The following is a 14,903-nucleotide window of genomic DNA, read 5'->3' on the forward strand; positions in this document are numbered from 1 at the left end:
TTGGGAGAGGCCATGAGGAAAACAAGATCGAAAAACACTGTGTTGTAGGAGTTGTGTTTTGTTTTTTTAAAGAGTGGAAATCCTGTTTTCTTTAAACCAAAAACTAAAACTAATTTTCTGTTGGAAACTTTTTTGATATGCCAATCAGGATATTTTTGATCTCTTACTGTTTAGTTGGAGCAAGGAAATTTCTTTTTGATCCTGCTGAACCCAAGGTCAAAGTTGATTTGTAGCAATTTATGCAAATATAAGTGTTACTTACCTTCAGCATTGTTAATCATGAACACTTAGGAAAAGATGGCCAAACAAATAACAGATTGTATTTATTTTCATTAGATTAGGTATTTTCATTAGATGACATATTTAAAGAGTCAGAATACTAATACTGCTTTCATAATTATTTTTTTCATTTACATTGGAATGTCTAGAAGACCATAGGATTATTAAATACTTCCTTTATATTTCTGTGTGGTACTAATTGTAATTTGAGTTTTCCTCCCAAAACTAAAAATTGGTTACTTTTTTGTGGCTTTACAAAAAACTGTTTTACAGTGTTATATTGTAAGTGCTTAAGGTCAGTTTCCTATCTTTTTAAAATCAGCTATTGGATTTCATGGTCCTCTGGTAGTTTAAGATGGTAATTGGATTTTGGTACTTCTTGGTAGTCTGGTAGTTTGAGACAGTAATTGACAGCTTTTTTAAAAGAATAACAGCTCTGGGAAGTGAGCCATGGATTACTGAAATACTGTCAATTCCATTTATTGTTTGTATAATATGAAATGCAGTTTTATAAATGATGTATTTGGAAAAGTACCAGATAACAAAGGTAAATTAAAATTAGCTATGAAATACTTTTACATATAGCACAGATGGACATTTTTTGTGTTTAAAGTAGAATGGAAGCAGGAAGTTTTGTGAATGAAGTACCCATAAGATGGGCATGGGAAATCTCATTTGTTTCCCAATGTCTAAGTTTAAATTTTTCTCTCTGGCCATAGGACATTTTGTGTGCACATGCATGTATGTGTGTGGTAAAAAAACGCAGATTTACCCTTCTTAACAAATTTTTAAGTGTACAGTACAGTATTTTTTAACTATAAACACAATGTTGTATGGCAGATCTAGAACTTTTTCATATAGTATGATTAAAACTCTATACCCGTCGAACAATAACTCTTCATTGCTGTCTCAGCTCCTGGCAATCACCATTCTGCTTTTTGTTTCTGTGATAGTAGACTACTTCCCGTACCTCACATAAGTGGCATCTTGCTGTATTCATCCTGTGACTGGTGTATTTCACTTAGCATAACATCCTCAAGGGGCATCCATGTTGTTGCATATGACATGATTTTCTTCTCTTTAATAGTTGAACAATATTCCACTGTATATATCCCCACATTTTCTTTATCTTTTTGTTCATCAGTGGACTTTTAGGTTGTTTCTACCTCTTGGCTATTGTGAATAATGCTGAAGTGAACACGGGAGTTCACATACCTCTGTGAGATCCTGATTTCAATTCCTTTGGGCAAATATCCAGAAGTTGTATTGCTGGATAATATGGTAGCTCTATTATTATTATTATTATTTTTGAAGAGCCTCCATTCTATTTCCCATAGCACCTTTATCATTTTACATTTCTCTACATTTTCTCCAACAATTTTTTTTTATTTTTTTCCCCTCCCTCCCTCCTTTCCTTCCTTTCTTCCTTCCTTCCTTCCTTTTGCTATTCTAACGGGTGTAAGTTGATACTGCATTTTGGTTTTGATTTGCATTTACCTGATGATTAGTGGTGTTGAACATTTTTCATGTGTCTGTGGGCTATTTGTATGTATTCTTTGGAGAAATGTCTATTCAATTCCTTTGCCCATTTTTAAAAGATTTTTTTTTTAAGATTTTATTTTTTTATTTGACAAAGAGATCACAAGTGGGCAGAGAGGCAGACAGAGAGAGAGGGGGAAGCAGTCTCCTCCCTGCTGAGCAGAGAGTCTGATGCGGGGCTCAGTCTTGAGACCCTGAGACCATGACCTGAGCCAAAGGCAGAGACTTAAACCACTGAGCCACCCACATACCCCTTTTTAAAAAGATTTTATTTATTTTATTGGACAGAGAAAAAGAGAACACAGTAGGGGGAGTGACAGGCAGAGGGAGAGGCAGGGTCCCTGCCAAGCAGAGAGCCTGATGTGGGGGCTCGATCCCAGGTCCCTGGGATCAAGACCTGAGCTGAAGGCAGACGCTTAACTGACTGAGCCACCCAGGTGCCCCTCTTTGCTCATTTTTTAATCAGGGTGTTCTGTTTTGAGATGTTTGCTTTTGAGAAGTAGGAGTTTTCTTATATATTGTGGATATTAACCCCTTGTCAGATACAAGGTTTACAAATATCTTCTGTTCTGTAGCTTGCCTTTTCACTGTGTTGATGTTTTCATGGCTGTGTCCGTAGTCTTTTAGTTTGAAGTAGTCCCACTTGTCTATTTTTGCCTTTGTTGCTTGTTATTTTCGTATCATATCCAAGAAATCATTGCCAAGACCAATGTTATGAAGTTTTCCCTCTGTGTTTTCTTTTAGAAGTTTTACATTTTCAGGTTTTGAATTTAAGTCTTTAATCCATTTTGTGTTGATTTTTCTGTATGGTGTAAGATGAAGGTCCAGTTTCCTTTTTCAGCATGTGGATATCCAGTTTTTCAGCACCATTTATTGGAGAGACTATTCTAAGTCTTGATGCCCTTGTTCAAAATCAGTTGACCATATATGTGTAGATTTATTTCTGGGCTCTCCATTTTGTTCCATTGGTCTGTGTGTTTGTGTTTATGCCTGTACCATTCTGTTGTAAGTACTGTAACTTTGTAGTATTTTTTAAGAAATACGAAGTCTCCAGCTTGGTTCTTTTTTCTCAAGATTGTTTTGGATATTCAGGATCCTTTGTGGTTGTTTGATAGGACTTTTAGGGTTGTTTTTTCTATTTCTGCAAAAAATGCCCCGGGGGTTTCTATTAGGATTGCACTGAATCTGTAGATCATCTTGGGTGGTAAGGACATTAACAATATAAAGCCTTCCAATCTATGAATATGGATATATTTCTATTTATTTATGTCTTCTTTAATTTCTTTCAGCAATATTTGGTTGTTATTAGTGTACAAGTCTTTCACTTCCTTGGTTAAGTTTATTTCTAAGTATTTTATTCTTTTTGATGAGATTATAATTGAGATTTTCCAGAATTTTCTTCTTGGATTATTTATTGCTCAGGTATGTAAACACAACTAATTTTTGTATGTTGTTTTTGTATTCTGCAACTTTACCGAATTCGGTTTTTTAAAAGAATTTTTTAAAAAGATTTTATTTATTTATTTGACAGAGAGAGAGATCACAAGTAGGCAGAGAGGCAGGCAGAGAGAGAGGGAAGCATACTTCCTGGCGAGCAGAGAACCCTATGCGGGGCTTGATCCCAGGACCCTGAGATCAAGACCTGAGCCAAAGGCAGAGGCTTAACCCACTGAGCCACCCAGGCACCCCGTGAATTCATTTGTTAGTGCTTACAGTTGTCTTATGGAATCTTTAGGGTTTTTATTTACTTATAAGATCATGTCAACTGCAAACAGATAATTTTACTTATTCATTTCCAGTTTGGATGCTTTTTATTTCTATTCCTTATCTCTGTGACAGAGGACATTTAATGAGATCTGGAGTAGATAAAGAATCAAAAAAGATGAGATTTCTTCTGGGTATATCAGTTCTTAAATGAGAGCTACTTATTTTAAAGTAATGCCAATTACCACATGGTTCTCCCATGTTTGTTTATTTATTTTTTAAAAAAGATTTTATTTATTTGACATAGAGGGAACACAAGTAGGCAGAGATGGGGGGAGGGAAGCAGTCTTCCTGCTGAGCAGAGCGCCCGATGCATGGCTTGATCCAGGACGCTGGGATCATGACCTGAGTTGAAGGCAGAGGCCTTAACCCACTGAGTCACCCAGGTGCCCCCCCCCCTTTTTAAAAGATTTTATTTTTTGTGACAGAGATCACAAGTAGGCAGAGAGGCAGGCAGAGAGAGAGGGGGAAACAGTCCCGTGGTTATTTATTTATTTATTTATTTTGATGACTATAACTTTAAGGATTTAAAAAAATTGTTTTTGGTTGTTTTTTCAGTTGATTTTGGTTTGCTTGCGTTCCAGGAACGTAATCATATATACTACAAATAATGAGAATTTTGTATTTTTACTATTTACCTTATTTTTTTTTCTCTTGTGGATTTCAGCTGCTTAGCACTTACAGAATAATTCACTGACACATTAATATTCACTGTTCTATTATGTGTTAGGAGACACAGTGAATAAGTACACATACAGTATGTTGGGTGGTAAGTGTTATAGAGAAAAACAGAATAGTAAGGGTATTTGTGGAGTTGTGATTGCGGGTTGCTATTTTCCATGGGGATATCAGAGACAGTCTCACTGTGAAGGCAACAGTTGGGTAGAGCCCTGACAGAAGTGAGGAAGCAAGCCATCTGGGGGAAAAGAGCGCTTTAGTAGTCTGAATAGAAAGTGTAAAGGCTGAGAGACAGGAGCTCCTTTATGGTATTCAAGGAAAAGGAAGGAGGACTGTGTGACTGAAATAGAGTGAAGAGGGAGAAAAGTAGGAGAAAAGGTAGAATTACAAGTAACAATCCTACTGCGTAGTAATATTAGCAGATAATAGTAATGAACATGTGTGAAGACTTGTTCTAAGTATTTAACTATTCTTTCATCGAATCCTTAAAATAACCTTATGAGGGAGACACTGTTTTCTCCTTTTTATGAGCAACCTGAATTCAGAGAGAGAATATGAATGAATTTGCCCCAGATCATACAACTAGAAAGTTGAGAAATCAGGTTTCATAGATCAGTATTTTGATTCCAAAAGTACATATCCTTAATCATGACACTGTGCTAGATATGGGGAGTTGCTAAGGTATGGTGAGTCCAGTAGCCAAGTATAGATTTGATGTTCTAGAAATAAGGGAATTACTGAACGTTTGACTTTAAGCCTTTACAGTTATTATAGTACAAATTTTATGTCCCCTCTAAGTTCCTTAAAGTCAAGGAAAGTCTTGTTCATTCTGAAACTCTACCTCCAGTCTCTAGCACATTCTCTTATATATCATATTGGCTGCTTAGTGTATGGTGGTTGTTGAATATATTCTCAAGAGAGATTATGCAAAGAGTGACTATTCACCTTTATCCAAATTGAAGCATTTAGATGTTTCCATAAATAACGTATATACACAAGCATACACTCACATATCTTTTCACAGAGTTATAAGCTGGAAGGTAAAACAAGTTGAGAAAACTTGCTTTTAAAATCTTAAGAAATAATTAAAAGCATTTTTAAAAAGATTTTATTTATTTGACAGAGAAAGAGATCACAAGTAGGCAGAGAGGCAGGCAGGGAGGCTGGGGAAACAGACTCCCTACTGAGCAGAGAGCCCCATGGAGGGCTGGATCCCAGGACCCTGAGATCATGACCTGAGTCTAAGGCAGAGGCTTAACCCACTGAGCCACTCAGGCACCATTTAGTTACTGTGCTAAATTACTATTGATAATGCAAAAAATTATTTCATTGTATGACCTTGTCAAACCATGTCAGCTTATTAGGGTTGTGAAGATGTTAACATTTAGAAGAGAGACATAAAGATGACAAAAGGAAAATAAGAAAACAAAGAAACAAAACAGGAAATAGGAAACAAAGTAAGAAGACAAAAGGAAATTGAGGATGACTTGTAAATTTGTGTTTACTTTACAGCGGACAGAAAGGAAATAGGATACGCAGTTTACAAATAGACTAAGACTTGGTTCCCTGAATGTTGTTCTGTTGACTCAACTCCCAATACAGATAATCTTTAAAATTTTCCCGGTTGGGTTTTCAAATAACCTCTACTTCTTTAGTGTGAAGAGACATGTCAGCTGCCTTCATACAATGACCTGGAATTAGATGCATAAGTTGTTACACAGAGCAAAATGACAGTTCTGCTTCGCAACCATTAGTTCTGTTTTGACAGCTTTACCATATGTATCCAAACAATAGTACTTGTGTAATTATTTTTTTAATATAATTTTATAATTTTTTTTCAGTGTTCCAGATTCATTGTTTATGTACCACACCCAGTGCTCCATGCAGTATGTGCTCTCCTTAATACCCACCACCTGGCTCACGCTATGCCCCCAACCCTCTCCCCTCCAAAACCCTCAGTTTGTGTCTCAGAGTCCAGTCTCTCATAGTTTGTTCTCCACCTCCAATTTCCCTCAACTTACTTCTCCTCTCCTTCTCCCAGTGTCCTCCGTGTTATTCCTTATGCTCCACAAGTAAGTGAAGCCATATAATATACTCTCTCTGCTTGACTTTTTTCACTCAGCATAATCTCCTCCAGTCCCGTCCATGTTGGTACAAAAGTTGGGTGTTCGTCCTTTCTGATGGAGGCATAATACTCCATTGTATATATGGACCGTATCTTCTTTATCCATTCGTCTGTTGAAGGGCATCTTGGTTCTTTCCACAGGTTGGTGACTGTGGTCATTGCTGCTATGAACATTGGGGTACAGATGGCCCTTCTTTTCACTACATCTGTATTTTTGAGGCAAATACTCAGTAGTGCAATTGCAGGGTCATTGGGTAGCTCTGTTTTTAATTTCTTAAGAAATCTCCACACTGTTTTCCAAAGTGGCTGCACCAACTTGCATTCCTACCAACAGTGTAAGAAGGTTCCCCTTTCTCCACATCCCCTCCAACACATGTTGTTCATTGTCTTGTTGATTTTGTCCATTCTGACTGGTGTAAGGTGGTATCTCAGTGTGGTTTTGATTTGAATCTCCCTGATGGCTAATGATGATGAATATTTTTTCACGTGTCTGATAGCCATTTGTGTGTCTTCTTTGGAGAAGTGTCTGTTCATGTCTTCTTCCTATTTTTTGACGTGATTATCTGTTTTGTGTGTGTTGAGTTTGAGGAGCTCTTTATAGATCTTGGATATCAGCCCTTTGTAGTGTGGATATCTTCTCCCATTCTGTGGGTTGCCTCTTTATTTTGTTGACTGTTTCCTTTGCTGTGCAGAAGTTTTGATCTTGATGAAGCCCCAAAAGTTCATTTTCACTTTTGTTTCCTTTGCCTTTGGAGACATGTCTTGAAAGAATTTGCTGTGGCCGATATCCAAGAGGTTACTGCCTATGTCCTCCTCTAGGATTTTTATAGATTCCTGACTCACGTTGAGGTCTTTTATCCATTTCGAGTTTATTTTTGTGTATGGGGTAAGATAATGGTCAAGTTTCATTCTTCTATACACAGCTGTCCAATTTTCCCGGCACCACTTATTGAAGAGACTCTTTTTTTCCACTGTATATTTCTTCCTGCTTTGTTGAAGATTATTTGACCGTAGAGTTGCGGGTCCATATCTAGGCTCTCTACTCTGTTCCACTGGTCTGTGTGTCTGTTTTTTGCCTGTACCGTGTTGTCTTGGTGATCACAGCTTTGTAGTAAAGCTTGAAATCAGGCAACATGATGCCCCCAGTTTTCTTTTTCTTTTTCAGCATTTCCTTAGCAATGCGGGATCTCTTCTGGTTCCGTACAAATTTTGGGATTATTTATTCCAGCACTTTGAAAAATGCTGGTGGAATTTTGATTGGGATGGTATGGAAAATATAGATTGCTCTAGGCATTATAGACTTTTAAACAATGTTTATTCTTCCAATCCATGAGCATGGAATGTTTTTCCATCTTCTTGTGTCTTCAATTTCATGAACTTCTTTCATGAGTGTTCTTGTAGTTCCTCAAGTATAGATCCTTTACCTCTTTGGTTAGGTTTATTCCCAGGTACCTTACAGTTCTTGGTGCTATAGTTAATGGAATTGATTCTCTAATTTCTCTTTCTATATTTTCATTGTTAGTGTAATAGAAAGCAACTGATTTCTGTATATTGATTTTGTATCCTGCCACATTACTGAATTGCTCTGTGAGTTCTAATAGTTTGGGGGTGGAGTCTTTTGGGTTTTCCATAAAGTATCATGTCATCTGCGGAGACAGTTTGACTTCTTCATTGCCAATTGTTTTCTGATTGCTATTGCTATTGCTAGGACTTCTAGAGTGGTGAGAGTGGACATCCTTGTCGTGTTCCTGATCGCAAAGGGAAGCTGTCAGCTTTTCCCCATTGAGAATGATATTCGCAGTGGGTTTTTCATAGATAGATTTTATGAAGTTGAGGAATGTTCCCTCTATCCCTATACTTTGAAGCGTTTTAATCAGGAACGATGCTATATCTTGTCAAATGCTTTTTCTGCATCCATTGAGAGGACCATGTGGTTCTTCTCTTTTTCTTATTGATTTGTTCTATCACATTGATTGATAGTGTAATTATTTTATTGAATGTTTAGTTCTAATTCTATAAAAAAGTGAGTGAGTAGTTTATTTTCAAAATGCTCTGTTAATGTAAGAAGAGTAGCCTTTATAAATGTCCCCAGTTTACACCAGTGAAAATAATTAGGTATACCAAAATTGCAGTCAGTTAGATATGCATTTGACTTAAGATTATATGTTATTTTGTTGAAGAAAAACTCAAGAATTTTATGAAATGTTGGAAATAGAGTGATTGTCCGTTTATGTCTAAAAGGCAAGGAGGTATTAGGGATTCTTTGTTTTATTATAGTTTTCAGGAAAAGACCCACCTCCGTGACATTCAAGTCTCCTCTTTTGTTCTCACACATATGACTAAATATAGACTTTTACAGGAAAGCATTATATACCAAATAGAAATACCTATAATCTGGTTCTGTTCTCTATTAAATAGAGGGACTAATATCTTGTTTGTTAATCTACGAAAACATTTGTGAAGCACCTATTGCAGTTTGGACAACCTTTTTTAACAAATGGGTAATTATTGTATCAGCATAGGATAATACTTACTGTAATAACTAAACTAGAACTATGAGTGGCTTAACATAATGAATTTTATTTCAAGTTTATGTGATAGTTCAGTGCAGATGCTCAATGTGTTGGATGACTTTCTTCCTTTTAGTGACTCAGGAACCCAAACTTCTTGCATTTCCTGGGGCCTCACAGTGTCATGTAGTTTGCTAATAGAGAAATAAACAGTTGAACAAGGACACAATACTTTTGCTTACTTTGCATTGGCAAGAACTAGTTTCTTGGACACCTTAGTGTTCACCATGAGGGAAATGTTGTCTTTGACTAGATGATTGCCTCCCACCAATAACTTCTACACAGTGTAGGGGAGAACACAGATTACTTGTGAATGGCTAGCCAGCTCTGTCACAATAATAATAATGTTGATAGTAATACTGTGTTAGTTTCCTGTGGCTTCTGTTAACAGATTACCACTAACTTGCTGGCTTGAAGAGCACAAATTTATTCTCTTAAGAGTTTTGGAATTCTCAAGTGCAAAGTGAGTTTCACTGGGTCAAGATCCAAGTGTGTACAGGGCTGCATTCTCTCTGGTGACTCTAAGGGGGAATGTGTTTCCTTGTCTTTTCCAGTATTTAGAGCTCCATTCCCAGCACTCCTTAATTCTTGGCTTCTTCCTCCCATCTTCAAAGAATAGCGTCTTGCTTCTTTTCCTTAAACTCAAGTTTCCCTCTGATTTCCCTCTTACAAGGACACTTGTGATTACATTTAGATAATTCAGAATACTTTCCCCATCCCTTAATTTCATCACATTTGCAAAACCCTTTTTGCCATTATGAAGTAATATCACAGGTTTTAGGGATTAGGACCTTTCTGCCTTTGGGGCCATTTTTCAGCCTGCTGCAAAGAGTTAACATATATTGAACATTTAATATGTGTTATGTTTATTCTGAGAACTTCTCAAGTCTTTTCATTTGTCTGTTTACTTGGTTTATTCCTGATCTGCCCTGCTTGCAGGCTTGCCTGTTTTTCTCAGGGTTTCTTTCTTTCTTCCTTTCTTATATCTTCCTTCCTTCCATTCTGCCTTCCTCCTGCCTGCCATTTTTTGGAAGACGTATTCTTCACTTTAATGTCTAAAAATTTTAACAAAAATCCTAGACTCTTAGAATTGGAGATTATCTAGGGATTATCTAGTCTAACCATCCTGGTCTGCTAGGATTTGGGACAGAGGTACCTGTTCATTCTTTGGTGTGTATTTTTCTGGAGCTTTGGAGAAAGTATTTTAAATCTATTGAGCTCTTTTGGATTATTGCTGTATAGAAACTCTTTCCTTTTTTCCTGCCCAAATCTGGCTTTTTCAGTTAACCTTTAAAATTGAATTGTGGATTTTTTTTCTTTGCATCCTTTTTTCCCACAAAAATGTTGAATTTAACCTGGCCATTCTCATAATCACATAGAAAATGACTTCATAGGAAAAAGGAGGCACTTTGTTTGGATTAACACCATTTTCCAGGACTTAAAGCCATTCACAGGTTTTATAAAACAAAGAAGTAGCAAATAAGCAATTAGTTATATAAAATATGGTAATAACTGGTTGAAATTAAACCAAAACCAGACATTCTTGATTTAGAATCAGCATATAGAGGAATTATGTCCTACCATAGATTCATTCAGGCAAAGTTTTATGGATCACATATTAGTTGCTAGGGATACAAAGATGATTAGGGCATAATCCTGTCCTAGGGGATATAATATTCTAGTGAGGACATAGACATACAGACATTGACGCAGTATTGTAAGGGGGATATGTACAAAGATGTCATGCTTATAGTTGTAACAGAAACCACAACTCAAGGTAATTTAAACAATTCAGGGAATTTATTGATCATGTGTTGTATATCTGAAGCTTACAGAGACAGAGGAGTCTTGCTACAAAGGCTCAAGTAAGCCTTCTTCCTTCCACCTTTTTCCTGTTTCTCCTCAGAGCTTTCTACAGATCAACTTTATTCTAAAGCTGGCTCTCTTTGAAGTTGTGCAGTGACCATCCCCAGAAAGAGAGCTACTGTCTTCTGACCATCAAACTAAAGTCCTGGGGTTCATTGTGACTAGATAAACTTTGATCTTCTGTAACCCCTTCACTGGTTTGGGGAAAGTACAGTGGGGAGTGAGGTGAAAAAGAAAAATTTAGAACTTTCCAAGTATTTAGTATATCCCTGAAAACTGGTCTTACTTGGTTTTATTATTTCTAATCAGATTTTTAAAATTATTTCTAATTGGATTTTTCTTAATATAATGAAAATCAGGAATTCTTAATGGTGCGAAGTAAACTCAGAAGAGGATCCTAGTTCAGTGATTTTCTTCTGAAAATTTGGAAGCATAAAAATTAAATTTCCTGTTTTTCTTCCTTTGGACATCTTTGACATTGTATTCATTTCATTGCAAAAATTAAGAACCTGGGGCGCTTGGGTGGCTCAGTGGGTTAAAGCCTCTGCCTTCGGCTCAGGTCATGATCCCAGGGTTCTGGGATCGAGCCCCACGTTGGGCTCTCTGCTCCGCAGGGAATCTGCTTTCTCCCCTCTCTCTGCCTGCCTCTCTGCCTACTTGTGATTTCTCTCTGTCAAATAAATAAAATCTTTAAAAAAAAAAAAAAAAAAAAGAACCTGACATACTGTCTTTTCTCTGTAACTGCTTCCCTTGTAACTGGGGCAGTAGGGTGGGTTTTAACACTGGGTTCAAATAGTTCATGGCTAGGCCACTTTAAGTTTCACTTACATTTATAGTAGGAAAATGTCAAGGCGAGGAATGTCAGGGCTTAATGACATAATGACCTGATTCGATTTGAGCTGTGACTTAGGAAACCTTTTTCTTACTTTGCCACCAATATACATTTGGTTAGGCTCTTCATAGTATATAATGCTTCAAAAACTGAATTAGTAATGCACAACTACTTTGATTTGAATGTAAGTACTTGCATTTGTTCTTCTCTGCAGTCTCTGGTTCACCACATTTGCATTCACTGCAGTTCTGTTTCTCTCTATCACAATGTTCTTTCAGGAGCCAGAGCATGTGACACTGCTATGGGATTGCCAGATCTTATTTTGAAGAATTTGGGCATGAAGGGAATAGAAGGAGAGAGATTATTTACTAGTAGTCCAACAAGGCTAAATAGAATCACATTCTGCCTCCCAGTACAGTTGGAGCAAGGCCCTTGAATCCAGGAGAAGCCTGTGTACATGGGCCATCTGGTAATCCAGTACTGCTGGAGTGTAGGCCTCTCAGCTCAGGAGCCTGTGGAGGTGTATTCAACACTCCTGGATAAAGGATAAAGGTTCCTGCCCTGACTTAAAAGAGAATCACCTTCTTGTGCTTAAATTGTATAAAATTTCCTTTATTTGCTAATAAAGGAAAAAAGCCTTGTGTGTGTTCTGGTGAATTATATGATGATTATGTCCAATGCATAATATTAATAATAGCAAATGGTTTTGTAGCCCTTACTGTGTATCAGGCACTGTTCTAAACATTTTACATGTATTAGCTCATGTAACTTCTCCAACAGCTCTGTGAGACAAGTTCTTTTTATCCCCCTTTTGCGGAGGAAGAAATTGGCACAGAAAGGTCAAGTAAGTTGCTCAAGCTCCCACAGCTTAGTAAGGGACAGAGTTCGTATTTAAATCTAGATAGTCTAGGACCAGAGTTATGCTTTAATCACTATACCTTCTGTCAGGACTGAAACTGTAATTAAATATAACATTAGTAACATTATTTATTATGTTTTGAAACAAGTTGACATTTTGAAACTTACCTACTAAATATTCAACATGCTTGTTTTTTATTCTAGGAGAAGACTTTGCAGTTGTACAGCAAGAAATTATTATGATGAAAGACTGTAAACACCCAAATATTGTTGCTTATTTTGGAAGCTATCTCAGGTACATTGTTTGTTTCCCATCACCTGATTCATTTAACAAAATAAAATCAGCTCTAACTGCATGTTTTGTAATTTTCTTCATGCTTTGAAGATAACAGGACATTTTCACATGAATGAAATTTTTATTTCTGACCTGTTTATGTTAATTCTGTGACTGATATTGGAGTCTGTGATTTGTCTCTTGTACTCTTGGGAATTCTGGTTGTGGTTTCAGTGAGGAAGCTGGTGAGTAAAAATTGACTTTTATGGTTAGTCTTCCTGTGGTAGACTAGAGATCTAAACATGCCATTCCATGGCCCTTTATTCCTGGACTTGGGTGGATTTAGAAAGTCAGGAGCACCTCTAACTGCTAGGATTTTAGTAGACACTTTTTCCTTCTTTGGTGCTTCTAGCCTCAGGGTACTGTATCATCCCTTCCCTTCATTTTGTCCAAAGGACTAGGAACTCTAATTATTTCACTGACTTCTTACTTTCCCAGGTCGTAAAGTTAACTTAGACCATGAATTGGTGCCCTCTTTGGTTTGGTAGGACCACGCCAGTTCCCCAGGTCTTAAATCTGTTTAAGACCCAAGGTTAAATCTGTTTTTCCATTCGCTTCTGTGTGTAGTTATGAGCTGAATGCTATGACTTAGTTGTTTTTAAGGTTCCTCCCAAAAGGAGGATTGGAGAGTGTTTTCTTCTTCTTCTTCTTTTTTTTTTTTAATGATTTTATTTATTCATTGGAGAGAGAGAGAACTTGAGGGGGGGGGAGCATCAGAGGGAGAAGCAGACTCCCAACTGAGCAGGGAGCCCGATGCAGGACTTGACCCCAGGACTCCAGGATCATGACCTGAACTGTTGCTTAACCAATTGAGCCATCCGGGTGCCCCAAATATGTTCTTACGTATTTTAAAAAAACTGTTAACATTTTATTCTGATATACTGTAAAAGACAAAAAGAAGTAGCTTATTGCAGCTTCCCTTGTCCTGTGGTCCAGGTGCCAAAAAACCCCACTTCTCTCTTGGGGTGCAGGCACAGCATGTGGAAAAGACAGGGCATTTCTACCCTCCCTTCTTTCCAGCTTGTGAAAAGCCAACCAGACCAGCTCTTCTTGATTCTAACCACTCTTGAACATCTTTGATTGCCCCACCTTCATCAAGATTGAAGAGTAGGTTTAATGGAGACTTCAGTTAACATAGGGACAGGTACTACTCCCAGGTCAATGACTGTTAATACATTTTGAATGGGTTCTGTAACAGCCCATTTAAAACCACTTCACTGGTGAGTGGTTCAAACAGTAACCTAACACAGTTTCTGCATCAATTTTTATTTTATGGACAGACCCAGCACAGGCAATTACTATCTCAGGTCAAAGAAACTGTCTCTCTCTCTCTTTTTTTATTTATAAAGAATTTATGTATTTGAGAGACAGAGAGTGAATGGGAGAGACAGGGAGAGAGAATCTGAAGCAGACTGTGCTGAGCCGATCCCAACTCGGGGCTTGATTCCCTGACCACAAAATAATGACCAGAACCTAAACCAGTTGGGTGCTCAGCTGACTGAGTCACCCACCCAGGCATCCCAAAAACAGTCTTTTAAAATCATTTAAGTTTGTGATAAAAATAATCAAGGGGCGCCTGGGTGGTTCAGTGGGTTAAAGCCTCTGCCTTCGGCTCAGGTCATGATCCCAGGGTCCTGGGATCAAGCCCCACATTGGGCTCTCTGCTCAGCAGGGAGCCTGCTTCCTCCTCTCTCTCTCTGCCTGCCTCTCTGCCTACTTGTGCTCTCTGTCTGTCAAATACATTAAAGAAAAAAAAAATCTTTAAAAAAATAAAAAATAAAAAAATAAAAATAATCGATTGTGCCAGTATGTTAAAATCATCACTTCAGAGCAATTTTGCTGTTACTGGTCCTGACAAAATGACCTACTTATCCTCAGTTGAGAAGCATAACAAAATGTTTTTCTCCCCCAAGAGCAAACAAGTCTTTGATTTAAGAGTATTTCTCAAACATGGTCTAAATCTGCTGGAACTATGGGACCATTCAAACCTTAATGTATTGTTTCAGGATAGCCCCATCCATTTATATGTCAACCTTGGTCTTTTTGCCATTGAGACAA

General features: G+C 37.4%; 1 protein-coding gene across 7 annotated transcripts in view; it reads left to right on the forward strand.

Moving 5' to 3' along the window:
• MAP4K3 (mitogen-activated protein kinase kinase kinase kinase 3) overlaps positions 1 to 14,903 on the forward strand; it is a 191,497-nt gene that overhangs the window by 87,579 nt on the left and 89,015 nt on the right. For all 7 annotated transcript variants that reach the window (XM_044261698.1, XM_044261700.1, XM_044261696.1 and 4 more), the window contains one exon: positions 12,716 to 12,806. In XM_044261698.1, coding sequence (XP_044117633.1) covers positions 12,716 to 12,806 — 91 coding nt within the window. The remainder of the gene's footprint in view (positions 1 to 12,715; positions 12,807 to 14,903) is intronic.

The sequence above is a fragment of the Neovison vison genome, chromosome 8 (genome assembly GCF_020171115.1).
Source record: "Neovison vison isolate M4711 chromosome 8, ASM_NN_V1, whole genome shotgun sequence".
Taxonomy (NCBI): domain Eukaryota; kingdom Metazoa; phylum Chordata; class Mammalia; order Carnivora; family Mustelidae; genus Neogale; species Neogale vison.